The sequence below is a fragment of the Pimephales promelas genome, chromosome 21, assembly GCF_988280905.1.
Source record: "Pimephales promelas chromosome 21, fPimPro1.hap1.1, whole genome shotgun sequence".
In the NCBI taxonomy this organism is placed as follows: Eukaryota; Metazoa; Chordata; class Actinopteri; order Cypriniformes; family Leuciscidae; genus Pimephales; species Pimephales promelas.
The window spans coordinates 18,483,616-18,497,510 of record NC_142789.1 but is presented as its reverse complement, the minus strand read 5'-3'; the positions used below and the strand labels follow the sequence as shown (position 1 = coordinate 18,497,510).

At 37.5% G+C, this 13,895-nt stretch overlaps 3 protein-coding genes across 12 annotated transcripts in view; 2 read left to right on the top strand and 1 right to left on the bottom strand.

The window, feature by feature from the left end:
• ppfia4 (PTPRF interacting protein alpha 4) overlaps positions 1–1,123 on the bottom strand; it is a 129,842-nt gene extending 128,719 nt beyond the window's left edge. For 7 of the 8 annotated variants that reach the window (XM_039673671.2, XM_039673672.2, XM_039673674.2 and 4 more), the window contains exon 1: positions 176–1,122. In XM_039673671.2, coding sequence (XP_039529605.2) covers positions 176–424 — 249 coding nt within the window. In that variant the 5' untranslated portion in view covers positions 425–1,122. Of the gene's footprint in view, positions 1–175 lie in introns of all 8 variants that reach the window. The other variant, XM_089125310.1, reaches the window with a different exon arrangement.
• Positions 1,124–1,830: 707 nt separating this feature from the next.
• Positions 1,831–7,226, top strand: tmem183a (transmembrane protein 183A). The gene is made up of 8 exons (XM_039674085.2): positions 1,831–2,054; positions 2,166–2,255; positions 2,835–2,999; positions 3,556–3,715; positions 4,151–4,331; positions 4,429–4,509; positions 4,605–4,760; positions 5,823–7,226. The coding sequence occupies exons 1-8, from the start codon at positions 1,991–1,993 to the stop codon at positions 6,006–6,008; spliced, it is 1,083 nt and encodes a 360-aa protein (XP_039530019.2). The 5' UTR covers positions 1,831–1,990; the 3' UTR covers positions 6,009–7,226.
• Positions 7,227–8,294: 1,068 nt separating this feature from the next.
• tfeb (transcription factor EB) overlaps positions 8,295–13,895 on the top strand; it is a 45,657-nt gene continuing 40,056 nt past the window's right edge. For 2 of the 3 annotated variants that reach the window (XM_089125312.1, XM_039673473.2), the window contains exon 1: positions 8,295–8,662. The gene's annotated coding sequence lies outside the window, so the exon portion shown is untranslated. The remainder of the gene's footprint in view (positions 8,663–13,895) is intronic. The other variant, XM_039673471.2, reaches the window with a different exon arrangement.

The following is a 13,895-nucleotide window of genomic DNA, read 5'->3' as shown; positions in this document are numbered from 1 at the left end:
AAGGAAAAAAAAACTATTTTGAACTCACTGAGTTTCTTTCAAAAGAGCTGCTACAGCTATTGTCAATTTGGGAACATAAATATAGACGGTCGAATTAGCTTCTTGCACTGTCCGAAGATCTCACATTTAATGTGTTGAAAAACAAAGTAAAAAACAAATTTTAGCGTAAACTTACCTGCGGTAAGGCGGAGTTGAGCTGTCTCTGAAGCACGTCTCTCTCGTGAAGAACATCCTGGAGTTTGGTCTGCGACTGGATGAGGGTCTCCTGTGTCTCCCGTAAAGACTCCAGCAGCTTATCTCTCTCATCTAACATATTCACCATCAGCTGTTCAAAATTAGCCTCGGCATCCGTGCCGTTCTGAGAGCCTCTCTGGGAACTCACAGAGTCTCCTTCATTTATGGTCGGCATCACTTCGCACATCATATTGTCAAATTAGAAATTGCTTTGATTTATTTATTTATTTTTAATTCAGGATTGAGGTGCACTATTAATCTTTAGTGCCAATTAAATGCATACTGATATCCATGTATTTTAAAATGCATCCTCTGATTTTACTAATTGCATCCCTGTCTGGATTCTTCACACACCTTGACCTCTCTGGTCCATGACTGTCGGCCTTTTCCTCTCTAACATTATCCACCTAGTTTGACTTGGAACTCAATGCATTTCGATGCACGCTCATCACAGCGCTCGCCACATGCATATTCCGATTTCAGCTGCTTGAACCTCGGCACCCTTCGCTTTAACATCCACCAGTTGCCATTAACCTTTCAGAAAACGTTGAAATTCGCGTCTGCCGCATCCTCCAGATCCATCTGCCACCATCATCATCATCTCCCTTCACGGCGAGCCGAGCGAAGCGCTCCTCCCTCTACGAGCTCATTCCCGCTTGCAACACAGCTATTCCGCTATCTACACAAACATTCGCGCATGTTTTAAAATATGAATGCACCGACGCTTTGGTGAATGTAAAGGTTAAACGTCTCCCACGTCGTCGGCGAAGATCATATCCACCCGGCGTGGCTCTGTAAAGCTCGTGCAAACAGCGTAAAATCGGAGTTCCTCACATCAGCACCACGCGACTACATGACTGTCATGCACGAGACGCCAGTGTGAGTCTGTGAGAAATGTTGTTGTCACGCGCTGCGCCCTCTGGCGGCAGGCAGGTATATAGAAATGACGGACCTATCATAAAGTTTTAAAACATTAAAAAAATTAAAAGATAAATATATAAAAGGGATTTTTGGAGCAAGTCTCATATTTATAATATTGTTCTTAAATGTTATTCCGTATTTTTTTTCCCAATTTTTTTTTTTTTTTTTGTGCATTGTTTAATTAACATTACTGGCATCAAGTTTAACTGAAAGTAAAACATTTTTTTTAAAGAACATTAAAACATGGTTTAGATTAAATAAAGTAAAAATAAAAGAAGAGAAAATGTGTTTAAAAAGAAAATATTTTTGTTTGGTTGCTCTATGTCAAACAGTTTTCATCAACACGATCAAATGTGTTTACATGTGTGATGTAGAATCTCATGAATCTTGAAATGCAGAATCTATCAGGATTCTGTTTAAACTTTTTCTCGAGGTTCAGTGGTTTTTAATGTTTAGTGACTCTCCAATATATTTATTTGTATAAATATTAGTACTTCAAGAACTTTCAAACAAGGAAAAAAACAGCGAAGATGACGTCATTGTTTTCCTGTTTAAAAAAACCCTGGGGCAGAGTTATGAATATACCCCGTCTGATTGGACGATTCATCTCACACATGATTTCTGCGTCCAATTAGCGTCCAGTCTTCTAAATCGTTTGCCCTCTGAGATCTCGCGAGAATGTACGCGACCTTGAGTGTCAGTTCCATAATGGCTGAAGATCCTGGAGGAGCTTTCTTTAATTTCACCCTCATTTTTATCGGGTTTTCTTTACCTCTGCTGGAAAGATGGCAGGGCACACAGCCTCGATAAACGGCCACAGACCCTCGCTCTCGTCATGCCCAAGAAAGGGAACCGAAAACGGCTGAAATTCAAAGCCGAGGATGTTTGCTCGGAGTCAGGTAATAGAGTGAGACGAGCTGATGTTATTATGTGTTTTGCGTATAATATAGCCAAAGTCCACTTTAATGTCAACTTAATTTTTTTGTATTCCTTCACCCTTTTCCTCCCAGTAACTGTGGCTGACTATGCCAACGCTGATCCAGCCATCGTGAAGTCAGGAAGAGTTAAAAAGGCTGTTGTTAATGCAATTGAAAAAGAAGGTAACTTAATTCAGGAATACTAAAGTCACCATAAAATCATTATAATCATGGCGGGACAGGCTGTCTCACTCACTTGAGATCATATCAATAGACTATGATGATGATCAATGAGTGCATTAGTGTCCGCCCACATTTTCAGTGGCGTTGGTTCCGGAAGTGTATATATTTTTTCCATTCATTTTTCTCATAGGACTTTAAAAAATGTCTTTGTTTAAGGATGAAACCATCCAAACAGCTACGAGGTGAAATACAACATTACAATTTTATTTAGGCTTTAGTGAGAGAAAGAACTACAATCCCATGAACCATTGCAAAAAGCATAATTGATTTTAAAAGTACTTATTGTAACATGTTGATTAAATATGAAACAATGTAATGCAAAATATGCATATAATTTCATTCTGAGGACCCATGAAACAAATTGTGGGATTTTACCTCTTCAAAAAAAAAAACAAAAAAAAACATGACTTCAATAGTTTTGTGATGTACAATGTAACCCTTAAAGGGTTAGTTTGGTATTTTAGACTTGAAGCCCTGTTTTAAGATCGTTTCTGATGAAATAGAACAATTCTTTTTCAGTGAAATTACTCTGTGGACTCGAGGCATCACAGGGTCCTGTGCAGGAGGTCCTCTCGTCTGCAGTCGGTGTGAGTAACGCAGTTCATGAGAGCAGTGACGAATTGGACTCAGAGGAAGGGGATGAAATCAAAGGGTCCAGCAAAAAGAAAAACAAAAGATGCAAAGGTAACCACTACCACTAGTGAGTTTTCTAATACAGAGTTTCCCAAATTGGGGTTTATGTGGGAAGTTTGTGAGTTAATGAAAAGAAACTTACTAAAACAAAAAAATTAGTAGAGTAAATATTTGATTTCTTAACCTGAATGTCATGTTGTTATTTTTGTGGTTAGTTCACCCAAACATTTAAATTCTTTCATTAATTACTCATTCATGTTCCAGACTCCGCAACACACAAGAAAATCGTTATATAAATGTTTTGAGTTATAATTATTAAAAATATCTTAATTTGTGTTCTGCAGATGAATGAAAGTCTAATGGGTTTGGAACAACACAAGGATGAGTAATTGACAGAATAAAAAAAAATGGGTGAACTTCTCCTTTAATTTTAAAATATTAAATTTAAAGTTTAAATATTAAGTTGGGGGGTACTTCTTTAATCTGTTATTTAGGTAAAAGTATGGCTGACCAAAAAAAGTTTGGGAATCCCTGTTCTAATGTATTCTGATATTATTAATTTTCTTGTTTGTTGACATTGATTAACCCCTGTTATTATGAATGTCAGAACACAGTGAAAACATAGATGGAGAGGAGTATCCCATTGATATTTGGCTTGTGCTTGCTGCATACATTCGTCCAGAAGATGTCTGCAGATTCTCTTTGATCTGCAAGAATGCGTGGACTGCCACATGCACTGCTGCATTTTGGAAACGACTCTACAAAAGGTGGGCTGCCGAAAAAAATGTATTTAACGTATTATTAAGATTGCAACAGTCGGGTTAATCTTTAAATGAATAATTTTATATTTCTCCTAAGTTTTTAATTGTATTGTTATTCACACAATGCTTCATGGGATTGTCCTTTTGTTCCTTATTTAAACCTGTCTTGTACTTTTATCTTTTTGTCCCATTTTTCAAGTTTGTAATGTTGATTTACCTCGTAGCTGGTTGTTTTTTTTTTTCATCATGTCATAACTCATTAACAAAGACTTTTCTTATAATCCCTATGAGAAAAAGTAATGGGTAAGATACTTTCGGAACCAGCTTGGTGAAAATTCATACAGGCACTGTTGTGCAATATTAGACATTTTTGTTTTCCCCTTCCAGGGCATTTATGCACGACTAAATTCCCTCTTGATGTTTCTTTTTACCTTTCCCCAGGCACTATAATCTTGATGCAGACCTCCCTGATCGCCTTCAGCCTGATTTTATCGCAAGGATGCATTGTCTTCGTGCCCGTGTGATTCGCTCGCTTTTTCACTTATATGAGCCCTTTAGCTTGCGTGTGTCCAAAAGCCCTCCTCTTCCTGAATCTACACCTACTACACTCCTCAATTCCAAGGTGTGTAAATGTACTTTCTCTTTAAAATGCTTCATTTTAATTTAATTTACCCAGTTAATGTGAGATTTGTCTGTTGATGCCTTTCTTGTTCCTATAGTGTTTATTGTTTTGGATCCACAAAGTTTCTGGAAGTAGGTCAGAGACGATGTGGGAATTCAACTTCAAGTTTGTGAAACTGGTATGCCCACAACAACATTATTGTAACAGCAGAATATTGATTTACAGAGATGATTGTGTTGTTTTAATTCAATTTCATTGCATTTGAACTTTCAGCCAACCAAAGGCAAAAATGGATGTAGGATGGGTCTTCAGCTGCCCAAGCAGTATAAAGATGTTCACATTAATCCAGACTCAGACTGTTACCTCCTGCGGGTCACTACCCTCAATTTCATTTTTACTTCTGTTGTGATGGGTATGACATTAACTTTGGTGAGTTATGAGATAATCTATTTAACATGTTATGATTATGTATATATAACGTTGTTTAATTACAGGAGTAGGCAATACTATATATCTGTAATCCGTTTGCTTAATCTAATCATTATATAATTAAGGTGTCAGTTTACCCAAAAATTAAAATTGTCATTTACTCACCCTCAAGTTGTTCCAAACATGTATACATTTTCTTTCTTCTGCTAAATTGCAAGCAAGAAGAAATTTGGAAGAATGTGTAACCAAAACAGTTTATGGGCCCCATTTACTTCTGTAGTATTGCAAAAAAATACTATGGAAGTTATTGTGGCCAATTAACTGTGACCTATCCCTTTAATGTTCTATATATCTTGAATGTGTGTAGAGAGTACAATTTTCCCATACAACATTCGGCATCTTCCAGCATCAGTTGTCACTTTAAAGCCATTCACAACTCCTCTCCCATAGTAAAGTGTCCATCAAATTCAAATTCACACTTCACAATAGGGCTGCAGCTGAATAAACAGAAGATTGAAACACTTTGGGTTTTTTTTAAATTGTTGTCTTTTGTTGGACAAGAGGTTCATAAATGCTTCTCGTGTTTGTAAATGATGTTTGGCGTGTATTGCCGTTTCAAATTCACATTGTAAGGGACTCAAACTCCCAGTGCTTTCAGATGGAGCAGAATTTATTACTGATTACAGAGCTGTACGTCACTGACAAGCTGCACATTACAAAATCACAGCCTTTGCGATTTCATAATTGCAATAAGTCAAATCGGCTTAAGCGCGATTTCAGTTAATTGCAATTAATCGTCCAGCTCTACTTCAGAATATTGCCGGAAGTACTAGATTAACTGGGTTATTTGGACCTACTGTTTATGAGTACTGTGAATTTAGGCATACAATTCTTCTCACACACTTAATAGTAGGGCAGTAGTCATTTTTACTTGTGCTTTCTGAGAACACCATTTCTGTTTGGAATGACTGATAATTTTTGCTGAAGTTTTTACTTGCATTTTCACAAGTCGTCATGCTGATGTCACAAATGACAATGAATCTTTCTCTCCCTGTCTTTCAGTTCAACATTAATGTGAGCACAGACATGAGGCATCACCGAGTGCGCTTGGAGTTCCAGGATTCACCAGTCATTCGGGGAAGGAAACTTAGGGGTGAACAGGGGGTGCAGGTAGTGCTGGACCCTGTCCACAGCGTGCGTCTCCTAGACTGGTGGCACCCTCAGTACCCCACATCTTCATATAATTAGACTGATGAACTCCACCAATCTTCTGGATTATAGAAATATTGAAGACAATTCGGGCCTGTTTCAATCATAAAGTCCTGAGTTGGTTCTTCTGTTGATTTTTATGGCGCTTTTCCACTGCGTGGTATGACTAGGCTCAGCACAGCTCGACCCAACGAGAGGAACGTCTGCACTTTGTGGTACCATTTAAAGCGAGCCTGTACCGTACCGTACCATACCATGCAGTGGAAAAACGGCAGAAGTGAGCCGTTTCGTACCATGCAGTGGAAAAGCGCCATTAGGCTTTGAGCTTAGTGTGCTGCTTTTATGGACTTTCTAGTTTGATCAGAAGTCCTAACTCAAGGTCTCAGGACATTGTAGGATGAAATTGCCTTTAATAATTTGGGTAGCTGCCATATTTAATTTGACATAAATGAAAACAAAGTGGGATGTCATGCTGGTAATTTTCAACCTGTTTTTAATTTTTTTTAGTCCACTAAAAAAAAAATTCTTGAATGATCGAGTCCCAAGTGCACTAATGTACTTTCTGAATAGACTGTAATTGCCTCCCTCAGTTTTCGTGTATGGCAAAAAAAAATTAAATATGACATCTACATCAGAAGTACATGGTGTGCTTTTCTTTCCTTTGAAAGTGATTTAGTAATTCAGCATTTCAGAATCAAGTCATCGTAATAGTTGCGTAGTCAGATTTGCATGACTCTAATCTTGAATCAAGTTTTCTTTTTTCTATCTCTGCAAATTTATGATTCGGTAAACTGGATGAACATTCAAATAGACTATCAAAAAAATCGTAATGTTAAGAAATCTCCTAAGGTTGTGCTGGAAAGGTGTAGCTTAACCCATTTTGAATAACTTCAGATTTAGGATAGAAAAGCTGCATTTCATTTATTCAGTGCTTTCTTTGGGGCCATTATGAGTTCAACTTGCTACGGTGCATGATTGCCTAGTTAAAGTGGTTCTAATTGACTCTGTTGGCGAGGGAGTTTCTAAGTGTTGTAGATATCAAAGTGGTTAAAAGAATGATATTGTTTGTTATAAAGAGAAGTTATTAAGCATAGATTAAATAAATGTTATTGTTTTTTTTTTTTTCCTTATTATAATCAAACAATAGAAGTTTGTGAAGTAAATTCAGTTTCTTTTAAGCCTTGGAGCATTTGGTTTAGATTGGAAAGTTGCGTCAGAGGGCACTGATGTTTTGGGCTATTAAACAAAATGAGCTGTTATCTGTTTTGTGGTTCTCTCCTGCATGGGAAAATATACTGACACCCGGTGGGCCAAGCTGAAACAACAGTGGGGATTGTCTGCTTATGTTGCTCCGTTCTGATTGTAATACCAATGAATTACACTCTGTATGATTATATATTTGCTGGAGTTAAGAACAGTTGTGCATTAAACAAATGCTTGACAACTGAATGTTGCAATTACAACAATCTTTGTAATGAGTCAGCTGCTCTGCCTCTGCTTTTATTTTTCATTCTGGCAAAATGTATTTGCACTAGTAACTGGCAGACTGTGCATTATCACTTAATTTATAGACAATATAAGATTCTAAATAATAGCAAAACAACATTTGATCTTAATGTAGTTACATTTAGAATAATTATTTTAAAGTCCTCCTGTAGTACATTTTTTCCCCTTAAAACTCAACTTTGATCACCAAAATTACATATTTAAACATCATATTCTTGTGAAAAAATATTTCTTCATGCCATAAAATATCTTGAATGTCACTACACCCTTGCTTCGTTTAGTACCCACGGAATCATGAATATGCAAATGAGCTCCGCCTCCACTCACAACAGTTTAGACATCCACTCAGTCAATTTACTGTAATAAACGCTGCACAATGACAAGTAGAAATACTATTTTATTTCAACCATGTTTGAACCAGAAATGGATTGGTAAAAGTGAATTATACAGGCTCGTCTAAAAAGTCAATGTCTCAGAATGGTAATGCATTTATGCCCCTATTTCAGTGCATAGTTAAAGATTGCTAGATAACACACGTTGATGTGATTGGTTAGTAATTTGTGATGTAAGAAACACAGGTGATTTCAAACCGCAATTTTTCCCTAAGGAGAAAATACTCTGCAATGGTGTTTGTCTTAAAGCATAATTTAAAATATCATAGGTATAGGCATATAAACAACATTAAAGACTTGGTTTTCACCACAGAGTTATATAAAAGTAAGGTGTAATGCCATGAAATAAAAAAAATGCTCATAAACGTGTGTAGAAAGTGAATATAATTTCTTGTATGAAATTAGTTTGGCACTGCCAAAGGTCTACATAATAAATACACACACGCGGGGTTATGTTTACAGTCATCCTTTAACATTGTCCGAATTGAACAACATTTCCCACAATGCACGGTTCGCGCTGTGATTGGTGGATGCGGCTGTCACAAGCGCCTACAGGTGACTGGTGTACAGCGCTGTCACATCACATACACAGCGCAGTGAGAAAACAAATCGCACATCACACAGGGGAGAGAGTGAGAAATTATCGAGAAGTTGTAAACGGTGCTGCTTCGCAGTTTCGCTTCCATACGAATGTAGAAGGAACTGATACCAAGTTGAGTTGAAGACTGCACAACTGCCACTTCTTTCCAAAAAACTAAGTTACGTCCTAACTTTGTACTTTCTGACCTTCAGCGGGTAAGTGATACAGCCCATTGCGCTCCACTCTTGTCTAAATAAGTCTGCCTCTGCTTGAGTTGCATTCATTTAAAGCTTATTCCATTGCGACATTGTTTACATACATATTTTACCTTTTAACAATTGGTAGAAACGCAGTTGCTGCGTATGCTTTTCGATTTTTGAAAGTCATTGACTTTTGGTGGAGCGAAAATTGACTCAAACTGTATATTCATAACTTAGTAATGCTTGAAATGACTAGCTATGCCATCAATTCAAGTTGTTCCGTGACGTCTTTATTGTTGTTATTGTACCTATATATTTATTTTCGATGCTGTTCACTAGGTCAATTCTCTATATATTGACATAACGTATGGTTATTGCAAGTTGTGTGTGCTTATTGTTGGCACAGAGCCACACAGGCTACTGATATCTATATGTATAAACAGCGTCTTATGTAATGCGAATAGCGCAGCGTGCGCAAACCACCACATATGCGTCCCCTATAAAAGTTTAAGCTATTTACACATAATGTACAAATATAGCGCTCAAGTTATTTATAGGCAGCATAAGCAATGCATCTGGGTTTACTTCCTAGTCTAACTCTGCATGACACTTTCAGTATGGCTATATATTATCTATATCAGAGAACGCATATGTTCATGCGCATCCATGCAAGTTGTCGGATTAAGCGCCATTTAGTGTCATTAAGCATTTCTTACGAAAACGAATATATTCTGAATAAATGTAGGCTACTCACAATAAAATGATTTTGCATTTTTTTTATTTATGAATATTAATATAGTCGTAATTCATATATTCCAATATTAATCAGAATTGTCTTGTGCATGTGAATGTAGTCAATGATGGTCTTACTTTTCAATATGGTGACATAATCACTGTGTAGTGAACAGTCATTCTGTCACTAATCCCAACCACAATGTCATTATAATCTGCTTGAGAGTTGTTGTAGCTAGGTGTTTTTATGATAGAGTTGGTTTGGTTCAAGTATCAGATAACCCACACTAGTATAATCCAGTATTCAGATTTAGTTAAGCGAAAAAGTGAAGAATGTATGAAAGTTTTTGCCTCAGTGAAACTGATAGTATCAAGGCTATCCCTTGTTTGTTTATAATTGTGTCCTCCTGCCATCATACACAAACCTTCACTAAGGACAATTAAAACATTCAAGTAATGTTGACTGCATATTTCATTTTTTTCTCAAATAAAAAGTGAGGCTGTGAGAAATATATATAGTTTTTCTTTTAGTTTTTCAGCGGATCGAAATTTGAATCAAATGCATCTTTTAAAGAACTTTTGTCCCAAAAAAATACTTGACATTAAACATGACAGGACGGTTGCGTTTAACTGGTTCGGTAAGTTATTTTTCTCTTTGATTTTGTTGACTTTCACACAAGTGAAAAAATGTCAGCCTCCGGCTCTTGCGTTTCTCATTAAATTGAGCGGGCCTGTCAAAACGTTCCCTCCGCTGCTTCTTGTAGTTCAGTTGAATCATCCATAGGAGACATTTTCTGACGTGCCAGAAAATCAAGTTCACCCGCAGGTCATATCAGAGAGCGGCAAAAAGCTGAAGGCTTTATCTATCCTCTCTCTCTGATGGTAAGTGATAAACACACAGTCTTGTCGCAGGTGTGGCACCACAGCCTTGTCCAACACACGCGCCGACACGTTTGACCGATGCATATCATCCCAACAATGTCATGGCATTAGGCGGCAGTTATGCGTTTGTTTTGATGCATTTGAGTGACTCGAATCAGATATACACAGAGAGGAATACAGTAAGAAAGGTAACTCCAGAACACTCCTCTCCCACACACCTGTGGACACACAAACACCCAGCAGAGAGGACAACGGTAAACACGTGTTACTGTGGATTTGGGTATTTGGGTTGGCTTGCTGTTTCTTTGTTTCCATTACACTGCCTTTGAGTCAAGCATTTTAGTTGAACATAAACTACGCTTGTGTTAAATCTAGACATGACCCTGTCGTCTTGACTTAAAATGAGAACTTTTTGTTGGTGTACACAATGAACAGTGTATTAAATTCCTTCCCTTTTTTCATGTACAGGCTGTGACATAAGTCAAAAGGGTAGTGTCATCATTTGATTTAATTGTAATTTTATTATTTGGTTGAACAACTAACGCCCTATGTTCTGGCCAGCACTTCAAAAAGCCTTTTTTTTTTTAAGTCAGCTCTTGCACCAAATCATGCGCCATAATAACCCTTTCCTCTAAATGTGAAACCAAATTTTGTTCCTCTCTGCTTGTTTTCACAATGCTACTCTGAGGCGATACTTGAAGCTGATGGAGCGTGGAGAGAGAAAGAGCAGTGGGCCATTTAATGCAACAGCTGTTCTCAACAGTGACGGAGGCATTACTGACTGAGAAAGTAGAATGTACGATGGACAATACAGCTCACTGTTCTGTTTCTAAAGTCCGGTGCACAGATTTTGGTTTAGCTGTCTGAGAACATTTTCAGGAATTTTAAAAGAAATCTTTGCTTTTGAATAATCTGCAGTCTTGGTCAGATTAGCATGACATGGCCACGATTTCCTGTCTTTTGCGATGAATCTTAGCCTAAAATTCTGCCTGGAATCAAAATGGACCCTATTTGCGAGCTCACATTACTAAGTGCAAGGTAATCCACAGGCAAAATTGTTTGTCTTTGTAATCTTTAGTCAAAATGTGAACATCTGCTCCCCCTCTGGAATGGACCCTTTTCACAGAGTGTGATGATGCGTTTTAAACATTCATAAATTCATCGTAATTGTTGCATTTTTATTTTTAGAAATATGTATGTGCATTTTCATTTATAACACTATACTTTGTATTAGATTCCCCTTAGAGCCCGACCGATAAAGGATTTTGAAGGCCGATACCGATACAAATATTTTGGGGTTTTAAAATCCGATATTCCGATATGTCGGCTGATATGTTATTTATTTATTTATTTTAAACTAGACATGATAGTCACAAATTTTGTCATGCTTATTTGAGTTAAGAGAACTGATGGGGATGTTCTTTTAATTGTTATTCAAGCAATTTATGTCTCGTGACCAACTTAATGAGTGTTACCAACAGGGACGGTGTAGAATGCCCTCTGGTGGACAAACTATACAACTCCAACACTCATGACATGGTTGAAGCGTGTTTTGTCCGTTTTTATTTTATTTCTGAAATATTCATTTATCGGCCATTATAACTGCCGATACCGATAGTTTGGAAAATGCCCAATATCGGCCGATAATATCGGTCTGCCGATGTATCGGTCTGGCTCTAACTACATTTGCATCAAATTTCAAGAACTAGTTAACGCTGTTGTGAGGGTGTTTCTAATAGTGGGAGTGATGGTTAAATAGGCGTATGTCTCTCTTTTGAATGCCGTTATCAATCTCTCTTTTTGAAAGTTGTGAAAATACTATTGTGGAGTTTTTCTTTTTCTATTTGAGCAAATGGGAACACAAAATATATTTCATGTAGTCTCTTATTTACTATGGCGACTTCCTCTTTCACCCGGAAATGTGAAAAGGGTTCATCATGGCGTTCCTTCTCTGATGACATGAGCCTGAAGGACTTCCAGATGCAAAGAAATGTCCATATGTGTATTTCATTGGATTCAAGTGTTTGAAAACTTTTACAAATTAATTTGCAGCGCAGACAAATAGCAAGCCTCTAGGTTTGGCATGGGCAGAGATTTGTAACTTAGCAAAACTGAAAACTCAAAATGGATCACACACTCATTCTGCTTGTCTACTTAAACAATTTTTAATAACATGACTCTGCAAAATTATAAAATGATCCATGAAAAAAGAGGCTGTTTGCAAAGCAGTTAGTTAGTAGTGGTCTTAAACGGCTTGGTCACCCAAAAATGAACATTGTCATCTTTTACTTGCCCTCATGACATTCCAAACTTGGGGTGTGTTTCACCTTCAATGATGTCCGTTACTTGTTTATCATCTACCATACTACAGTAAAAAAAAAAAAACAGTTATGACTAACATGTAGTCATAAGTAACATGTTTCTGAAACAGTTTCTACATCTGTGCTGTGGTTTGAAACACATTAGTTAAACAATATAGGACTGTCACACTCAGGTGGAGGAGTAATAACTGCTGTAAACAGGAGTAAAAAGTAAAAAAAAAAAAAAACGTGTAAAAAAAACTGGTCAACTGCTGCTGTAACATGCATGGAAGAAAAACAGTCAAGTACTCATTATGTGCCAGTAAAATATAGCTATAGCTTAAAATGTATATGCATGGTATCTCAAAAGTAAGTACACCACCTCACATTTCAGCAAACATTTTAGTATATCTTCTCAAGGGACAATACTATAGAAATGAAACTTGGATATATTTTAGAGTAGTCGATGTCCTGCTTATATAGGAGTATATATTTGCTGTCCTCTGAAAATAACTCCTCAACATACAGCCATGATTCAAGTCAAAATAGATGGCAACAAAAATGAGTACACCCTAAGTGATAGTAGCTGTACGTTGTTTAACCAAAGCCTATGGTTATCCTATTCTTTTTCATGTTTTAGTCTGCTTGACAGGCCACAAAATTGTATACCTTGTATTAGAGCAGTTAAAATTTGTGCTTTGAGTACAATTCTCTCATACTGACCACTGGATGTTTAACATGGCACCTCATGGCAAATAACTCTCTAATGAAACTGAGATGCAGTACAGGCCAGGGTCATACAGAGGTTTTCCAAGACGGGCTTCACTTGGAACAGGCCTCGCAAGGGTCAATCAAAGAAGTTGAGTCAAAGAAGCTGGCTTCAAAAAACAGACGCATGAGTGTTGCCAGCGTTGCTTTAGAGGTTGCAGAAGTGGAAGGTCAGCTTGTCAGAACTCAGACCATACACTGCAACGAGTCGGTTTGCATGGTCGTTGTCCCAGAAGGAAGAAGCTTGAAGCTTGCCCACAAGAAAGCCCACAAACAGTTTGCTGAAAGCAACCTGTCCAAGAGGATGAAGTACTGGAACCATATCCTGTGGCCTGATGAGACTAATATAAACTTGTTTGGCTCGGTTGGTGTTTAGCATATGTGGCGATGCCCTGGTGAGAAGTACCAAGAACACTGTGTCTTGCCTACAGTCAAGCATGGTGGTGGTAGCATCATGGTCTGGGGCTGCATGAGTACTGCTGGTACTGGGGAGCTGAGCTTTATTGACAAAAACATGGAATCCAATATGTACTGCAACATTCTGAAGCAGAACATGATGCTCTCCC

Bases quoted from the DNA above. Each gene is read 5' to 3' on its own strand.
- tmem183a (XM_039674085.2), top strand. From the start codon at position 1,991: ATGCCCAAGAAAGGGAACCGAAAACGGCTGAAATTCAAAGCCGAGGAT. The intron at 3,000-3,555 runs GTAACCACTACC...TATGAATGTCAG, and splicing joins GAAAAACAAAAGATGCAAAG to AACACAGTGAAAACATAGAT. The intron at 4,761-5,822 runs GTGAGTTATGAG...CCTGTCTTTCAG, and splicing joins TGGGTATGACATTAACTTTG to TTCAACATTAATGTGAGCAC.